The 18,894-nt window shown below is 43.3% G+C and overlaps 1 protein-coding gene across 20 annotated transcripts in view; it reads right to left on the bottom strand.

The window, feature by feature from the left end:
• The window catches only part of LOC102713042, a 39,592-nt gene that overhangs the window by 7,098 nt on the left and 13,600 nt on the right, over positions 1-18,894 (bottom strand). For 4 of the 20 annotated variants that reach the window (XR_005812143.1, XR_005812138.1, XR_005812144.1 and 1 more), the window contains exons 1-8: positions 14,655-14,733; positions 13,921-14,037; positions 13,757-13,809; positions 13,359-13,673; positions 8,396-8,648; positions 7,812-7,883; positions 6,583-6,681; positions 2,804-2,879 (exon numbers count right to left, since the gene is read on the bottom strand). Coding sequence is in view for 9 of the 20 variants with exons in the window: in XM_040525757.1 (XP_040381691.1) it covers positions 13,653-13,673; positions 13,757-13,809; positions 14,655-14,730; positions 15,751-15,860; positions 16,311-16,386 (336 nt within the window). In the remaining 11 variants the exon portion in view is untranslated. The other 16 variants (XM_040525757.1, XM_040525756.1, XM_040525758.1 and 13 more) reach the window with 13 other exon arrangements.

Below are 18,894 nucleotides of genomic sequence, written 5' to 3'. Positions count from 1 at the left end.
ACCTTCCTCATGGTCATCGTGCGATCTCTCTTAAGTGGGTGTTCAAGCTGAAGAGGGATGAAGCCGGAACCATCGTCAAGCACAAGGCTCGCTTGGTGGCACGTGGCTTCGTGCAGCAGGAGGGGATCGACTTCGACGATGCCTTTGCCCCAGTGGCACGGATGGAATCCGTGCGACTCCTTGCGCTGGCAGCTCAGGAAGGCTGGCGTGTCCATCACATGGACGTCAAGTCGGCGTTTCCTCAACGGCGACTTGAAGGAGGAGGTTTACGTGCACCAGCCACCGGGTTTTGCGATCCCCGGCATGGAGGGCAAGGTGCTACGTCTGTACAAAGCTTTGTACGGCCTGCGGCAGGCACCGAGGGCGTGGAATGCCAAGTTGGATTCCACGCTCAAGAGGATGGGCTTCGAGCCAAGCCCGCACGAGGCTGCTATCTACCGGCGGGGAAATGGAGGAAATACCCTGCTGGTGGGTGTTTATGTTGATGACTTGGTGATCACCGGCACCAAGGATACGGAGGTGGCAACGTTCAAGGAAGACATGAAGGCCACTTTCCAGATGAGTGACTTGGGGCCCCTTTCCTTCTATCTGGGGATCGAGGTGCACCAAGATGACTCCGGGATCACACTTCGCCAGACTGCCTACGCCAAGCGCGTTGTTGAGCTAGCTGGGCTCAACGATTGCAACCCAGCCCTCACCCCGATGGAGGAGAGGCTGAAGCTGAGTCGGGACAGCACGGCGGAGTAGGTGGACGCTACGCAGTACCGGCGTCTTGTGGGGAGTCTTCGCTATCTCACCCACACACGGCCGGACCTGGCGTTCTCCGTCGGCTACATTAGTCGGTTCATGCAGCAACCGACGATGGAGCACCAGCAGGCTGTGAAAAGGATCATCCGCTACGTTGCGGGGACTCTCGACCACGGCCTCTACTACCCGAGGTGCCCTGGAAAGGCACAGTTCATTGGGTACACCGACAACGACCATGCCGGCGACATCGACACTAGCAAGAGCACGAGCGGGATTCTTTTCTTCCTCGGCAAGTGCCTCGTTAGCTGGCAGTCGGTCAAGCAGCAGGTGGTGGCCCTATCCAGCTGCGAGGCCGAGTACATAGCGGCCTCCACTGCTTCGACCCAGGCACTCTGGCTCGCTCGACTGCTCGGTGATCTCCTCGACAAAGACACTGGAGCAGTGGAGCTTAGGGTGGACAGCAAGTCCGCTCTGGCCCTGGCAAGGAATCCCGTTTTTCATGAACGGAGCAAGCACATCCGGGTGAGGTACCACTTCATTCGAGGCTGCTTGGAGGAAGGGAGCATCAGGGCGAGCTACATCAACACCAAGGACCAGCTTGCGGATCTGCTCACCAAGCCCCTTGGGAGGATCAAGTTCCTTGAACTTTGCTCCCGGATCGGGCTGGCTCAACCTTCCCGCAAAACGACGCACAAGACTTAGGGGGAGAATGAAGGAATAAGTCTTGAGCTGTTTGGTCTTGGTCTTGTGGTGTCTTACCCTTGTTTTTTCAGCTTTCAGTTACTAGGACAGCATCTAGGACAGGTTGTTAGGATGCTCTAGGACAAGTGGTTAGGATGCTCTAGGACAGGTTGTTAGGATGCTCTAGGACAGCATCCTTTTAGGCTAGAATGCAGCTATAAATATGTATCCAACCTCCCCTCGGGATGTATGGCATTTGGTGATAAGTAAACAGAAAATTGCCCCAAGTTTGAGTGTCATCCTCTCACCAATGAGAGTAACAATTGAGATACTAACATTTTGTACAACTTTTGGCTCGACAAAGTGCATAATGTAATCAAGCAGAGACGATAAATAAAACAAAAGCAAGCATCACCTTCCCCATACACCAGTACCACAACAATTCTCAGTTACCATAGATTAGAAGCCAAAAGTGGATGGTTAATGTAGCTAACCAGCTATATTCTACCAACCTAGAGAAATATTGACTGTCCTGGTTCGCAATGATAAAATAAGAAATAACATAACATTTTCTCTTGTACTTTTATTAAATTCAAATACTACAGAACAAAATTAAAGCTATTCAGATAAGCTGGGTAATATTGGAGCAATGACTGAGACTGACCAACATAAAAAATGGTTCAGAGAACGGGGGAGGAAAAAACATGTTGATCTTTTTATACAAGATGCCTAAAGCAAGCGGTATGAAAGAAGTCTATCAGTGTTGATCTTCACAAAAGAAAAAAGCATGTTGCTCTTTTTATTCATTCATTCATCTGATTGAGGGGCTATGACCAGAGCATAGCAGGATAGTACTGGTCCGTGCAAGATAATCATTGAAAGGATACATGTGCTAGAAATAACAAAACATCTACCTATATCCGTACAGTTGCATTTGTTCCTCTAAGCATGTTTGTGTGATAGTGTTGGCTAAAAAGGCCAAGGAGAGGCTCATGAGAGGGATTGAGGCTAGTTAGAAAATATGGTGACGAGTTTCATGTTTCTCCAGGGACACAAGCTAAATGTCCATTGTTATACTTCAGTACGTTTATTGCTGCTCCTCTCTTTAATTGTTATGCTATAAATTGTATCATCCAAACATTACCAAGTAATTTTGGACCTGCAGTTGGTAACAGAATCACAAGCAGGCCTCAGGACCAAAAAAGTAGTACACAAGTAACCAACTTTTCTTATTATCTCATCATTAGCAAACTCCTAACCATGACTTGATTCAAGAGAAATAGTGAGTTTCTGTAAAAATATCTAGAAAACCAGCAAATACGAAAGGTGGTGTTTCTACAATAAGAAATGAAACAACAAAACAATGATCACTTACACAAACCAGCCAATACCAATTCCGTAACAAGGAAGGCAATCAAGACTATGTCGACAACCTGCTTCGTAATCTTGAACTGAAAGCAAAACAAAGATAAGATTGCGGTGGTAAAATCGTTCAACAAAGTGATCTGGATAACTATTATAGTTAATTCGGAATATAAATACACAAACACAGATCAACTACTTAATGTTAGACCAAGCGAACTCCATATTGTGCGACCAAGCATGTAATCTTGCACCATTGATTACACCACGAAACTTCATTCCAAGCTAAGATACTAAAGCTGCTAACTGCATTAAGCACCACCTAATAGTCATTACACTTGCTGCTCAGGTTATGGAGAAATAAGTTGTTAAACACACAAAAAAAATAACTATCCAACAACATTATATAACCAAAGTATCAAGCAGACCACCCAAGAGCCAAATTTGGACCAACAACATGAACATTTTCGCATAATCACAACAAAAATTCAATCCTAGAAAACATAGAAAATTTCACGTGGATGTCATATCCCCTATCCCATCATCATGCCAAAGATCTATAGACTGTAAGCAAGAATTATGCCCCTTTAGTCATCCAATTCACCCGAAGGACCATATCAATCACTCACAAACTGGTGTTGAATGACTCAGATCTACTAGAACCCCCTAGGATTTAACCCCCAATCACATAGCTCCTTACAAGGCCAACCTGCAAAATCCTAGTTCAGACCTAACCCCCACCCCCATACCACTCGGGATCTCTCCAAACCAAGCAGGCAAAAAATACAATGTTTTACATCCCCAAAAGAAGTAATTTTGAACATATCAAAGTGTAGAAAAAGGAAAAACATGCTCTCACTTTGCCTTCTTTAAGGATATCGCAACTACTTGTGATAAGATAGTTGGTACGAATTAAAATGATACAACCCAAAAGTCTAAACATCGATATTTGAAAAACATGCCATGATCTGAGCATATGATTCAGCAAGGATAATAAATCAACCTATTAATCAATTTATCAAGCAATATCAGAATATTAGAACAATATTGACTTTTATATATCTTCTCTCCAGGAAATAGTGGCCAACAAAATAAGTACCAGCTTATATCCAGTTGCTGCACAAGGTTCTAGGCATGCTGATATTTTGTTGAGGTCACAACACGCAGCATCCAGAATTTGTTCTAAACTACTCCTGTAACCTTGTTCACCTTCTCAAAAATTTCCATGGTTGAGACTGTTGTATATCTATGTATTAAATGACTGTAAAAATTGAAAATGAAAATTGGTTTTTGCATTGCAATATGAATTTGAAATTGTACGATTCAAATTAGTTGGTTCCATAACAACCATGAGAATACCGCCAAATTTATACATTTGTATAGTTGCACTTGTTGCTCTGTATAGTAGATCTGTGAAGGATTCATCTCAACACTGTGCAAATTGGGAGGAAAAAATGTCATGATGGATTACCTGGTGAAGTAGGGAGGCGGCCACCAGATTCGTCAATGGCACAGAGAACAGGCCATTAATTCAGATGCAATATGTCTTTAGAATCCTCTAGCGCTGTACATGGTAGAGTCCATATGTTCTTATCATACATCGAGTTTCCGACAGAGTTTGCGGGCGGAGGCAGATAGTGAGGTTGGGAGAAACGCGGTGGCGGCAATGGGTAAGGGAGAAGCGCAGCAGTTGCGACCGAGGGCGAGGTCGGGGAGAATCAGCAGAACTACAACGGGCGAGGTCATGGAGAATCGGTGGCGGCAAAGTGAGGTGCGACATGAGGAGCGCGGTTATGTCGCCAGGGTGCGACGTGGGAAACGTGTTTGTGCGACAGAGAAAGGCTTGCGAGCGTGATTGCTAATCCCAGCCTGCTAAATGCAGTATTAATTAGAGGGCTAATCCCAACCTGCGACGGAGAAAGGCTTGCGTATAACCGTTTCATGGTCCAGCCATGGATGTTAAGACAGCATGGATAATAACGATGAACTCATCAATCATATAACAGTTTGTGCATTGCAATCATGAATAAATTAATACCACCCGTATTGCAGTGCAACCATGATTTGGAGTAAGGGATGAATCATATGGTGCAATTATTAGAGATATACAGAAGTAGTCTTTGACTTACTACCTTTTATAGTTGATTGATTCCTTGTATGTCTTGCCATATTTGCTATTTATATGTAAGGACACCCCCCATTGGCTGTGTGGTGTTTCCCTATTCTCTACCTCTCTACAACAATGCACATCAGGGTGAAATGGATGATTGCATGTTATGGTGTAATTCTCAGATTGATCAATGAATCATGAAATGGCGCAATATGTCGATGCAATGATTCCATGTACACGTATCATGATATGAGATGTTCACGCTTATGGTATAGGGTATAAATGGTTTAGGATTTGGTTTTTGAGGAGAAGGCTCCCTCTAACTCACAACAGTAGTTCATGATATGTTTATGTTCTAAGCTTCATCATATCTAAGGGTGCTAAGAAAATCAGTATTCACCTTAATCCTAGGTGCAGGTTGCATCTATTGTTTCCAACTATCTATTGGTTTAACAAAAGAAAACCTACGTCGGTTTTGAAGTTACTTGAGTTTATTATCCATAGTGGCATACTAGAGCTATTGTTAGTGTTCATACTAAAATTTTCTTGGTGCTAATGGTAACCTCCTAATTGTAGGAGGTGTAGTGTAGGGTAGGGGAGTAATGGTGTAAACCTTGGGAGTAGCTATATGGTTTAAGTTTTATTTTTCTAGGTTTGCAATCTATACTCCTCCCTACTAATTCAACTTCCTTGGCAAGTGTTTTTACTAACAACTAATATTTTTTATATTCATAGGGGGGGTGGCCACTTAAACTTATCAATAGTGCCTTCTAGGAATTTCAATCTATAGTTAGCTACATCATTCAAATTTTCCTATCACGATAAATTCATTGTAAGGTTGCAATGAGTGGATACATATTAGATTTATCCCTAGGACCTAACTAAAGACCTTAAGTGAGGTTCCATAGAAAAAATAGCCGTGCAAAATGTGGACGAACTAGTTCATTCATACGTTATTATTTGACAAAACAGAGTTGTAATGTCATCCTAGCATGACAAAATCACAAAATCTTTATATTAAAGTTATGTCCAAAGTTTTCTTTGTTCTAGGAAATAGTTGGAAATTTTACCCAAGCGGATTTCTGGAGAGAAAATAATCTAGGCAGACTACTCAGATCAGGAATGGACGATACACATGTCAGATTTTTTTCTTTTTAACTAATGATGCAAAACTTCTAAGAAAATTACTAGAGCTTCCTCACTGGGTTTAATGCTACTCAACAAAAATAATAATTTATCCATCATGGTGTGGGCTGCACAAATTACGAAGCAAGCAACCTAAAAATCATGATGCATCCTGAATCAGCTTAGTTGCTACTACTAAAAGATCAAAAAATTATGTCCTATGGTTTCCTACAAAATATTATTAAGGCTGCAAACATGATTCAACATATTTGTTTTCTCACTAAACAAATACTCTGAAATTTCATATCCTAATTAAACCAGAAATGTTGTGAAAACAAAAGAATATTAAAGTGAGATGTTTTTTAGTTAGAAAATTATAAGTCAACTTTCATATGACATATCCAAATAAATAATATGCAGAAAGGAATAGTGCACTGCAGCTTCTAGCAACCTAAAGAGAGGACAATTGAATAACATGCAGAAAGTAACAAAGGAGTGCAACTTCTAGCGACGTCAAGAGAAGACAATCAAAGTAGATTATTAAACAATAGTAATACCTTTCGCAAATTTGAATGTAGAGCATCTACCCTTCTCTCCGTATAATAATGCCGATGAGCTGAGTTGCTCGAAATAGCTTCAAGACTCATCAAATTCTCCTGAAAATTAGCATAGGCTGAATAATTAGACTGACTTGACTGATTAACAGAGTCACAAACATAGTCTAAATAGTTTGGTTGTACACAGCCTCGCCAGACAGTTTGGTGTGTGTTAGAACAACTATTGATCTGTTCTACACAACTATGATTAAAATGTAGGAGTAACTAAATCCGACCTATGAGAAACTGATTCACATTTGGATCAGTAAACACAGCTACATACTTCACAAAATATGTGTATTTTGACCAGCAAACATAAGAAATCAACGAAGGCAATGCACCTGGTAATAAAGTCATTTTTATCCGTAGCAAAGCACGTGTATTTAGCTAGTCAATAAAAATTGTGGATGTTCCACAAAAAAATGAAGGGTTAAAATGCTCTCTAATGTTCACCTAGCATTTATGGCATAATCAAAACGAAATAGCTACGCTATGGTTAAAGAAGAATACGACGTACCATACAGAAATATAAAAGAAAATAATAAATATTAACAATAGATGAATCTACTCTATATTTCATAATAAAAACAAAATAGCTACGAACAAAGTATTTGAAGGAAATAACAGATGAACTTGATAACAACACCAATGATAGTTAATCAATTCGTAAGTGAAAAATATACCCTGTGCTAAAGCATACCGAACACATTTCATGGGAACAAATGTAAATATATTAAAATTAATGGACAAGAAGGAACAATGTTGTTACATTTGAATGAAAACATCAAAGTTTGTGAATCAAGAATATTAAAGTTGGTTGCTTTTGAAATTGTAATTGCAAATCTAAAGATTCAAGACAATCAAAATAGATGATAAACTAGATAGTTATACAATTTTCACACCTACATAGTTATGCAATGTCCTTCCAACATCAACCAATCATCAGTCACTACTAATTTTTGAATCAGAATTTCGAAATATTGATTGTTACGAACTACCTGGTAGAGCTTGGTCTGGTAAGATAATAATAATAAGCTACTACAACAGAGTGCAGCTTCCAGCAACCTCAAGAGTTCAAACAACCAAAATAGATGGTGATGCTAGCAATACCAACCAAGTCAACCAACAGCGCCCACCAAGAAAAATACAATGCCCAATAGTTATTTACTAGAAAGGAATAAAATACCCACTCCTTTTTACTTCGACGTGTATGGTGCAGGATCTCACGACACAAACTTCTGTTGGTAGCAAAAAAATGGACACTACATGCAAAGATAGATGATCAAGTTATACTGAAAAGGCTTCATTAATTGCATAGAAATCGACTAATAGAAGACTCCAGACCGCACAGAAATAAACTAACAAATTTAGAAATCAACTAAGAAATTTAGATACACAATAACCTTCAATAACAATAAGTGACGAGAACATTTGAAGGGTAACACATGCACTAAATAATGGTACTAAAACTACTGAATAAAAAATTATTATCAGCAAGTCATAGCAGTGAAACAAGATATATCATCAAAAATTCTCAATGACGCTACAAAATATGCAACGAGGTCACCAAATATATTTACAATGTTTACCTGTAATCCAAAATGGAAAAATATTACTAAATCAGTGCAACAAAGAGATTGAAACTAACAGAGCAGATATAATTGTAAGTCTATAAAATGAAACTAAACGATTTACTACAAGATTTTAAAACAGGAAAAATATTTGAACCAATAATAGCTCTATGGATACAATAGAATTCTAAAACGAGGCTTACCACATGCGCACGTAATAGGATGGTTAGAAAAATATGACATCATAATCTAGGGGTGTGTGGTGACGGCGCGCCTTTTCATGAAGTAGGTAACGTCTCGTTACAGCATGGACGGAGAGCTCCGCGTCTCTTTAGCATTTAATAACGAAGACTTCCGGTTTCTTCACCTCCAAGGAAGTGGGAGTCATGGTCGGTTCCCGGGTTTTGGTCAGTGCCGGGACCAGGGCTGAGGAAGACTTCACACCTGCAGGTAACCCTGCGGGGACCCAGGATGCATATTAGACTATGAAATGAAGGCCCAATAATACAAAGCCCAGTCAACTAGCAAACCCTACCACACTCTCCTCACTCAACTAGCAAGTCCATCTACCTCCCCTCACTCGGTCTCACCATCCTAACTAGGCGGTGGCGGCGCGGGCGCGGAGGGGCGACGATGGGGCGACCTGGCGGCTACGAGTAGGGGCGATGGCACGACGGGCGCCGTCGGGAGCGCGGAGGGGCGGCGATGGGGCGGCAATTGGGCATCCCGATGGTGGCAGCACAGAGGGCGGTGACCCAGCTGTGGCGGTGCGAAGGTACAGCCACGTGGATGTGGCGGCACCCCGGCTGTGTGGCGAACCGGTTGTTACGGCAACCCGTTCTCGTCTCTAGCAACGGCCAGTCTATTTGTCCACTATTTTTCAGGGTCGTTGAGGACCCGTTCGGGGACAGGGACCGGCCAGGGTTGGGGACGAGGACGAATTTACCCGTGTTTCCGTTTTCCGGGCTTGGGCTGGGAATAAGTTCGGGGTAGGGCCGAGGTCGTTCTTGCCCAACCAGGCCACGACCCGCCCTGTTGCCAACCTTAGCGGCGATGATGATGATGAGTCTTGAAGACAGATCGTCGGCTCTCTCTAGAGGGAGGCAAAAATCCTCATTAATGACCGACGAGACGAGGCTGACAAAGATCACATCCTCTGCCAAGGATAGGTGCATGCTTCTGACAGGTCTCCGGTCTGCCATCACATCGGTCGGTCCCATCTGATGACATACCTCGCCTCTGGCACGCCGCATTCAATGTGGCGCCCTAGGGGTGGTACAACACTTTAAGTGCGTGGTAGGGTGCCGTGTGTTTTGCACCTACCATGCCACATGTCCTTTGGCGTGCGAGATGAGGAATCGCGGGGTCAGGCAGCCCGACCCTTGGCACGAGAATGTGGCCCCCTCAGGGCGTGTCACGTGCAGCGAGGGTTGTAGGTCAAGACCTGCACTGTAACAACTTTGACCTTACAAAAGAACATGGTAATGGGTTGAACGGTAGCCCCCGGTGTTGACTCTTGCCTAGCACTTCTTATAGGTGGGCCGCGGTTGACGCCATTGACGTTGGTCGATGATGTGTGGCTTGCCAGCCGTGCAGTTGTTTGGAGCGTGCAATTGGCACCCAATGTTGAACTGTCTGCCACAATGATGGGCCATCACGTCATGATCTCCGTATCATCTAGGGCGGCGTATGGTCCTAGACTTGTCATCCAGGACACGTTCACTAGGAAGAGCGGATCTCCCGGTAACCGCACACGATTTTAGGCAACTGTGCTTGAATTCACGGTGGTGGCCGCAGAAAAGGGCGAAGAGGTAGGGCGGCTCCCCTTCCTTCGCCACTTCGCACAAACTATCTGTCTGTGACTCAAACCAATCTCGTTCTCATCAAGCTTTTGGCCCACCACTGCGAAACCACCTTCTTCGCTACACCGCCTCTCCTTCATCGCCATGACACGGGGCTTGGTGCCATTGGATAACGATGCGCTCCTGCCTTCTCGCCTCATGAGCGAGAAGATTGCGGGACTAGCGAGGAAGTTCATCCCGATGTCGTCGGGATGGGCGATGACAGCCCTTGGAGGTGACCGTCCATCGTTGCAGTACCTACACGATGGTGGGACTGATCCACCCTTCTCGAACTTCTTCCGCGAGGTGTGGCCAAGCCTCTAGCTCTTCCACATGTTCTTCACCCTCGGCTGGTGTCTCCCGCGACGGAGGTCGAGGGTGTTACTTCCAGTCGCGTTCCGAGCAGCAGATGCACAAGTGACAAGACTGGAAGTGCGACTGGTTCTGCACTGTCCTTCCTAACCTCCCTCACATGTGCCTTCCCACCGCACCGCAATACCGTCATTACGCTGGTCTTCTCCTGCCTCGTCGGCTTGCGCACCCTAGGGTGGAACGGCACCATGGTCTTCATGGACTTCACTAGCTGGCGGATCGCACCACTCCAGTTGCGAGACCGAGTGCGTGGACGTATGCCGGCTCCAGCGACCCCATTTGGACGCACCGAGGGGCAGAGTGGGCTAGAGGCACAAAGACTTGGAGGTGCTGGTCTAGCGCATGCTTGGTGTCAGGGAAGTTGAAGCGACGCTGGTCCTCGACAACGTGCCTACACTCCGAAGCAAACCAGAGCGGGAGTCGTTCCACGGTGCCATGGAAATGGTTGGCACGGACGCTGGGTGCACCGGTGGCGGCGCAGGCAGCAACGCTGGAGGTGGCAGCCGTAGTCAGGGGCAACGCTCGTCCTTGGGGGGAAAGGAAGGTGGCGGACCCCTCTACACTCACCAGGAAGGCGCGAAGCGCGCCGATGCGCCGTTCGAGGAGCAAGGAAAGACGAAGAGACTCCGAAAGATCGATGAGACCGAGCGTTGCCGGGGGGGCCTTCATCAAGCCCCCAAAATGGAGCTTCAGGCGCCACTCCTAGAGGTTGGTCCCTCTCTGTCGTTGCCAAGTTGTTCCTTGTCTTTTATTTCCTCGTACTTCATACTATTATGAATATTTTTTTGTCAGTGGGTCCCGCTCCAATACCTCGCAGGGGGCAGCAAACCTCCCCGCTCCTAAGCCCCTAAGCGGGGTGACACGGCGCAGGCAAAGGCCGACCGCCCTCGCGCCGATGTGGGGTCTCAGGTCCTGATGGAGCTTGAGGAGCCCGAGGTGGTGCCGGAATCAAAGCCTATGGCGGAAGCCACGGGTGGGAGCTCAGGCCAGCAGCCCGGCTCCCCTTAGCGCTGCGCTCCTTGTGGCCACACCCTTATGTTGCGTCGGGCCCTCGGGGGGAGTGCGGTCCCCCTTCTCTCCTCCTGCAAGCGGTTGCGACGACAAGCAACGCCATCGTCGAAGGCTTCCACGCCCAGCTACAAACTCTGAACGAGGAGAAGGTCGCGCTGCAGGTAGAATAGGAGGGCGTGGAACAGGAAACGGAGGCCGTGGGGGCACTAGTCGCAAGGTAGCGCGCCACCCATGAATGCCGCTAGACTGCGATCACCGTGTAGGCCACCGCCTGGACATCGCCATCTAGAAGTCGACGGAGGAGAGGATCGTCACCAAGGTCGCCACCGAGGTACTAGAGGGGCGATGGAGGACCTCTAGCTCCTGCCTTGGAGTTGGAGGAGCGGTCCGAGGAGCTGAACCACCGCGCAACCTCTCTACCGGAGAAGGAGGCCGCCATGCGTCGTACCCTAGAGGCAGAGGTCACCCACGAGGTTGTGCAGCGGCTCCCGGGCCTTGGACGAGTGGGCCTGGATTCTAGATGCCCAGGAGGGGGTGCTAAAGGAGCGCGCCCGAACCTAGAAGTTCGAGAAGCGACTTTGATGGCCCATGAAGTGGAGGTGGTGGAGACTGAGGCCTCTCTCTAGGCCACCAAGGAGGCCAACGCCGAGCCGGGCTGCGCCGTGGTGGCAGTGGAAGTTGCCACCCGAAGCTGGAGAGCGCCCTTCGCCAGTTGCATCGTCTTGTGCTCGGTCGGGGGACCAAGGTTTGGGTTGCCTTTCGCCTCGAGTGGTCGGGGGGTCATTGTCGGCCAAGTGCGTCCATTCTTCTAGGAAGTCGGTGAGGGCTTGGCTCCTGATCACGTGTCGGGGTTCGAAGTGGGGGTCGAACTCTGACAGCTCGATGGTCCATTTGACCACTCGTCTGGTCCCCTCCCCGTTGTGCAGGATCTGCCCGAGAGGGTAGGATATTACCACGGTGACTTGGTGCGACTAGAACTAGTGGCACAGCTTCCTCGAGACCACTAGAACTGCGCATAGCATCTTGTGGGCCTGAGGGTATTGAGTCTTGGCGTCCCGTAACGCCTCAGTAACGAAGTAAACGAGCCATTGCACATAGCGGCGAGGGTCGATTTCTTCGAGAGAGGCACTGGTTCTCAGAAGTTTAGGGTCTTCTACGGCAGTGGCCCCAAGACCAGTCCAAATTCTTTTAAAAAACCTTAAGAATGTCTCAAAACATTGGAATTTCATAGCATTTCCAAGATGGGGTCCAATGTCTTGAAAAAACACGTGTGCCCATCTCTCTCTTCTAACATATATCTCAATAATCCCTAGAATAATAAAATACCACTTAAATATACCACTGGAATTTTAATACCACTTAAATATGCACATTTAATACCACTTTAAATATACACCACTGGAATAATAAAATATCCACATATTTCCATATTTCCAGGTCGATCTATACATGCTAATTTTCTACAACAATTCATTAGTTGTTTATTACCTTCCTTCTCAATGTTGAACACCGCAGATTTTGATCTTCTAAGACCGAAGCACAATGTGTAAAATTAAAGCAATGTAATGTGGTCAGCACTGGATATTAGTCCAAAATGTAAAAATCTTTGCTTGATTGTATATTTGTCATAATACTTCGTATTAACAGGTACTCTTTAGCAAAAATTGCAGCATTTTTGCAAGCATATCTGTCAAACTATAATCTAGGTTGTAAGTGGTTTCTTCATGATTTTTAACATATATTCAAGCTTTGGTTTCATAACAAGATCAATGAGCACACATTTTTCTTAGACAATCCCATGTTCAAAAGAGGTACTTTATTCTATAAACATTTGAATATTGTTATCATGGGTTGAAATCCTTCCAAAATTAAAAAGATTTTCGATGTATGCAGCCAACAAAAAAAATATAATCAACTATAATAAAGATCAGATGTATCATACCCTTTAGTGCATATTGATGGAAGTTGGCATCACAATTCACCAGTAAAAACAAATCCTGAAATTAGTTCACCCGCAAACTTAAATAGTTAGGTCCTACCCAAATTAATTAAAAATTGATATCTCCAAATGTGAATTTAGAGAACAGAAAATAAGAAAACATTGAAGTGATATTGAAGCGAAAAATTCAGGTGTCGAGTGCCCGGTGATTCGCAGAGTCAGTGGGTGCAGCAGTCAGGATCAAGCTAGAAATTTGATCCCAATGCTTGATATCCAAGTAATGCATGCAACAATTGTCTATTTCTCTGCCCATAATTCCTGTAGTATTTTAAAAAAGTTGTTAATAGAGGGAGAAGTACATGATTATCTAGCAACTTAGTGACATTGGTGAGCCCACTTACAAATCCCAGTAACATGATGATTTGATTCCAACAAAATGCACTGATTTTCAAGCCTGGAAAACAAAGAGGATCCATAACGCTTTGACAAATTTGTACAACTTTTGGCTAAACAAAGTGCATAATGTATTGGTTTAGACGATAAATAAAACAAAAGCAAGTATCACCTTCCTCATGCACCAGTACCACAGCTATGCTCAGTTACCATAGATCAGAAGCCAAAAGTGGATGGTTAATGTAGCTAACCAGCTATATTCTACCAACCTAGAGAAATATTGATTGTCCTGGTTGGCAATGATAAAATAAGAAATAACATAACATTTCAGATACCACAGAACAAAATTAAAGCTATTCAGATAAGCTAGCTCATATTGGAGCAATGACTAACTGAGACTGACCAACATAAAAAATGGTTCAGAGCACGGGGGAGGAAAAAACATGTTGATCTTTTTATTCGAGATGCCTAAAGCAAGCTGTATGCAAGAAGTCTATCAGTGTTGATCTTCACAAAAGAAAAAAGCATGTTGCTCTTTTTATTCATTCATTCATCTTCACAAAAGAAACGTTCAGTGTTATACTTCAGTACATTTCTTGCTTCTCCTCTCTCTAATTGTTATGCTATAAATTGTATGATCCAAACATTACCAAGTAATTTTGGACCTGCAGTTGGTAACAGAATCACTGCTGCTACCAGCACCAGTAAATCACAAGCAAGCCTCAGGACCAAAAAAGTAGTACACAAGTAACCAAATTTTCGTATCATTTCATCATTAGCAAACTACTAACCAGGACATGATTCAAGAGAAATAACGAGTTTCTTTAAAAAATCTAGAAAACCAGCAAATACGAAAGGTGGTGTCTCTACAATAAGAAATGAAACAACAAAACAATGATCACTTACACAAACCAGCCAATACCAATTCCGCAACAAGGAAGGCGATCAAGATTATGTCAACAACCTGCTTCGTAATCTTGAACTGAAAGCAAAACAAAGAAGATAAGATTGTGGTGGTAAAATCGTTCAACAAACTGACCCGGATAGCTATTATAGTTAATTTGGAATATAAATACACAAACACAGATCAACTACTTAATGTTAGTAGACCAAGAGAACTCCCTGTTGTGCTAGAACAAAACCAAGCATGTAATCTTGCACCATTGATTGCACCACGAAACTTCATTCCAAGCTAAGATACTAAAGCTGCTAACTGCATTAAGCACCACCCAATAGTAATTACACTCGCTGCTCAGGTTATGGAGAAATAAGGTGTTAAACACACAAAAAAATAACTATCCTACAACATGATATAACCAAAGTATCAAGCAGACCACCCTAGAGCCAAATTTGGAGCAACAACATGAATATTTTCGCATAATCACAGCAAAAATTCAATCCTAGAAAACATAGAAAATTTCACGTGGATGTCATATCCCCTATCCCGTCATCATGCCAAAGATCTGTAGACAGTAAGCAAGAATTATGCCCCTCTAATCATCCAATTCACCCAAAGGACTATCAATCACTCACAAACTGGTGTTGAATGACTCAGATCTACGAGAACCCCCTAGGATTTAACCCCCAATCATATAGCTCCTTGCAAGGCCAACCTGCAAAATCCTAGTTCAGACCTAACCCCCACCCCTATACCAGTCGGGATCTCTCCAAACCAAGCAGGAAAAAAATACAATGTTTACATCCCCATAAGAAGTAATTTTGAACATATCAAAGTGTAGAAAAAGGAAAAACATGCTGTCACTTTGCCTTCTCTAAGGATATCGCAACTACTTGTGATAAGACAGTTGGTACGAATTCAAATGATATAGCCCAAAAGTCTAAAAATCGATATTTGAAAAACATGCCATGATCTGAGCATATGTTTCTGCAAGGATAATAAATCAACCTGTTAATCACTTTATCAAGCAATATCAGAATATTAGAACAATCTTGACTTTTATATATCTTCTCACCAGAAAATAGTGGCCAAAAAAATAAGTACCTGCTTATATCCAGTTGTTGCACAAGGTTCCAGGCATGCTGATATTTTGTTGAGGTCACAACACGCAGCTTCCAGAATTTGTTCTAAATTACTCCTGTAACCTTGTTCACCTGCTCAAAAAATTCCATGGTTGAGACTGTTGTATAGATATGTATTAAATGACTGTAAAAACTGAAAATGAAAATTGGTTGTTGCATTGCAATATGACAAGTATACATTAACTCCAAATGGGTAGTACGCTGCATAATTTCAAGCGAGTTGTTTCTTTCTATCCCTAAAAATTTTTAGTTCACAGTCAGATCACTTGGTTTCCAAAAACATCCAGCATTTATAAAGAAACATGATGATAATATGCTTGACCCACGGACTCGGAAAGTAGTAGGATCAATACAAGACCAGATGTTCAGTATTTTTCTTATTATCTCATCATTAGCAAACTCCTAACCATGACTTGTTTCAAGAGAAATAGCGAGTTCTGTAAAAATATCTAGAAAACCAGCAAATACGAAAGGTGGTGTTTCTATAATAAGAAATGAAAGAACAAAACAATGATCACTTACACAAACCAGCCAATACCAATTCCACAACAAGGAAGGCGATCAAGACTATGTCGACAACCTGCTTCATAATCTTGAACTGAAAGCAAAAGTGAGGTGCGACATGAGGAGCACGGTTATGCCAGCAGGGTGCGATGTGGGAAGCATGTTTGTGCGACAGAGAAAGGCTTGCGAGCGTGATTGCTAATCCCAGCCTGCTAATTGCACTGGTAATTGGAGGGCTAATCCCAACCTGCGACAGAGGAAGGCTTGTGTATAACCATTTCATCGACCAGCCATGGATGGTAAGACAGCATGGTTAATAACGATGAACTATTCAATGATATAACGATTTGTGCAGTGCAACCATGAATAATTTGAATACCACCCATATTGCAGTGCAACCCTGATTTGGTGTGAGGAATGAATCATATGGTGCAATTATTAGAGATATTGATTAAACGTATAACACAAAATCACACCTGAAGAGATTCTGTGGCAGTTGAAATCAAATTGGTTATCCTCCCAGAAGCAAACTTCTTCATACTATCATTAGTTAGTCGCAAAGATTTACAGAAAACAACTGTGACCTGTGAAACAACAAATCATGGAATAAGCGTGTAGCCAACTAACAAGAATGAATGGTAGCTGAGACGACTAATGTAGTATTACTTGGGGGAAGTTAAACACCCTACTCATAAGAAAGAAAAATGTCTAAACTGAATATGACAAGTATACATCAACTCCAAATGGGTAGTAGGCTGCATAATTTCGAGCAAGTTCTTTCTTTCTATCCCTAAAAATTTTAAGTTCACAGTCAGATCACTTGGTTTCCAAAAACATCTAGCATTTGTAAAGAAACATGATGATAATATGCTTGAAACAAATCGTGAGGCCAATGATTACCTAAAATAGTTTGACCCACAGAGTCAGAAAGTAGGATCAATACGAGACCAGATGTTCAGTATTTTCGTTTCCAGAAAGCATAACTGAGCTTGAGAACCTGCTAGAGCCCTTTGAAGGAAAAATCCTTTGTAGACACTGAACAAAAGAGAAGAACTGATTTTACCTTTAGTTTTTCGTAAGCCAAAATTCAATATTTTCATATATCGTATATAAATCCAGGAAAAAAATCCAAAGGACCAAAACTGCACTAACCTGTCTAGAAAATCATTCCAACATCCGTGAATATATATACTGAACATACGTGCATCCACCTATCGTTCTCACCATTCCATTTTTGACTATATGAACCAAATCTGAGCTCTAGACACCATGCAACTTGATATACGAGTGCCACACTTTGTAAAATACAAAAGACGATAAAACTTTCGTGCTGAAAGCATGATTCTAGAATCAAATTGTTCACAGTTTAATTGGGACTTCAATAGAGGATGGGGACTGTTCGCTTTTCATACACAATTGAGAGCTTTGAGCACACCTGCATATGTTGGTATTGGAGATAAACTCATAGAAGAGAAGGTCAGCAGGAAAACTGCATATGTTGTGCATGGAGGAGAATATGCACAACTGATGGCTTGCCAAACCTGCATCCTATAGTGAAAGCGGTCAAGCAGGGCATATATTTTCAGAAACAACAAATATATATCTGAGATTACTATGATCTGACAGGCTAGTTATTGTCACACACAATTGATGGGCATTTCGTTAAGCATTTGGCTACCGCCAAGCAATATCTAAATCCAGCAAGCAAGAATCAAGCTTATTGTTGCCACGTACCATTGTTGAGCATTTTGTTGAGTACATGGCAGGCAAGAATCAAAGTCCCGTTACCTTCAACCACTTTCAAGGCCATCCCCAGCATCCACATCCCCTGCCAGTGCTACATCGTTGTCTCCAAGCCCGAGTAGATCCTCTAGGAAATGCACACCTACTACATGCTCACAAACCACCACGCACACCTGGTGATGCCAAAACCAGGCCGTCCCCAATGGCAACGCCTCAAATAATGGTTTTTTGTAGATTGAGAGATATAGGTGACGGTGTGTGAGAGGGGAGGAAGAAAGTTTGGGGCTGAACGGATCGTGCTTGTGAGGGGAAGGGAATGGATGCAGGCGGGCAATGTGTAAGAGTCAGTGATGCAATCCGAGCCATTGGATTATCACAGAGGACCGTACATCGTCAGATTTGAAGAATGATGTTTTAGAATGAGTAAAACCAATTGGTGCACTACAGGGTAGATTGGAATGGAGAATATGAGATGTCAAACAGGGTCAGCTAACATCAATAGATTTTCCAAAACATACACACGCATATAACCGTTTCATGGTGCAGCCATGGATGTTAAGATAGCATGGATAATAACGATGAACTCATCAATGATATAACGGTGTGTGCATTGCAATCATGAATAATTGAATACCACCGGTATTGTAGTGCAACCATGACTTGCTTGTGTGGTGTTTCCCCATTCTCTACCTCTCTACAACAATGCGCATCAGGGTGAAATGGATGATTGCATGTTATGGTGTAATTCTCAGATTGATCAATGCGTCCTCAAATGGCGCAATATGTCGATGCAATGATTCCATGTACATGTATGATATGAGATGTTCATGCTTATGGTATAGGGTATAAATGGTTTAGG

This window comes from Oryza brachyantha, chromosome 7 (genome assembly GCF_000231095.2).
Source record: "Oryza brachyantha chromosome 7, ObraRS2, whole genome shotgun sequence".
NCBI lineage: Eukaryota > Viridiplantae > Streptophyta > Magnoliopsida > Poales > Poaceae > Oryza > Oryza brachyantha.
The sequence above is the reverse complement of the archived record's forward strand: the minus strand, read 5'-3'. Positions and strand labels throughout refer to the sequence as shown.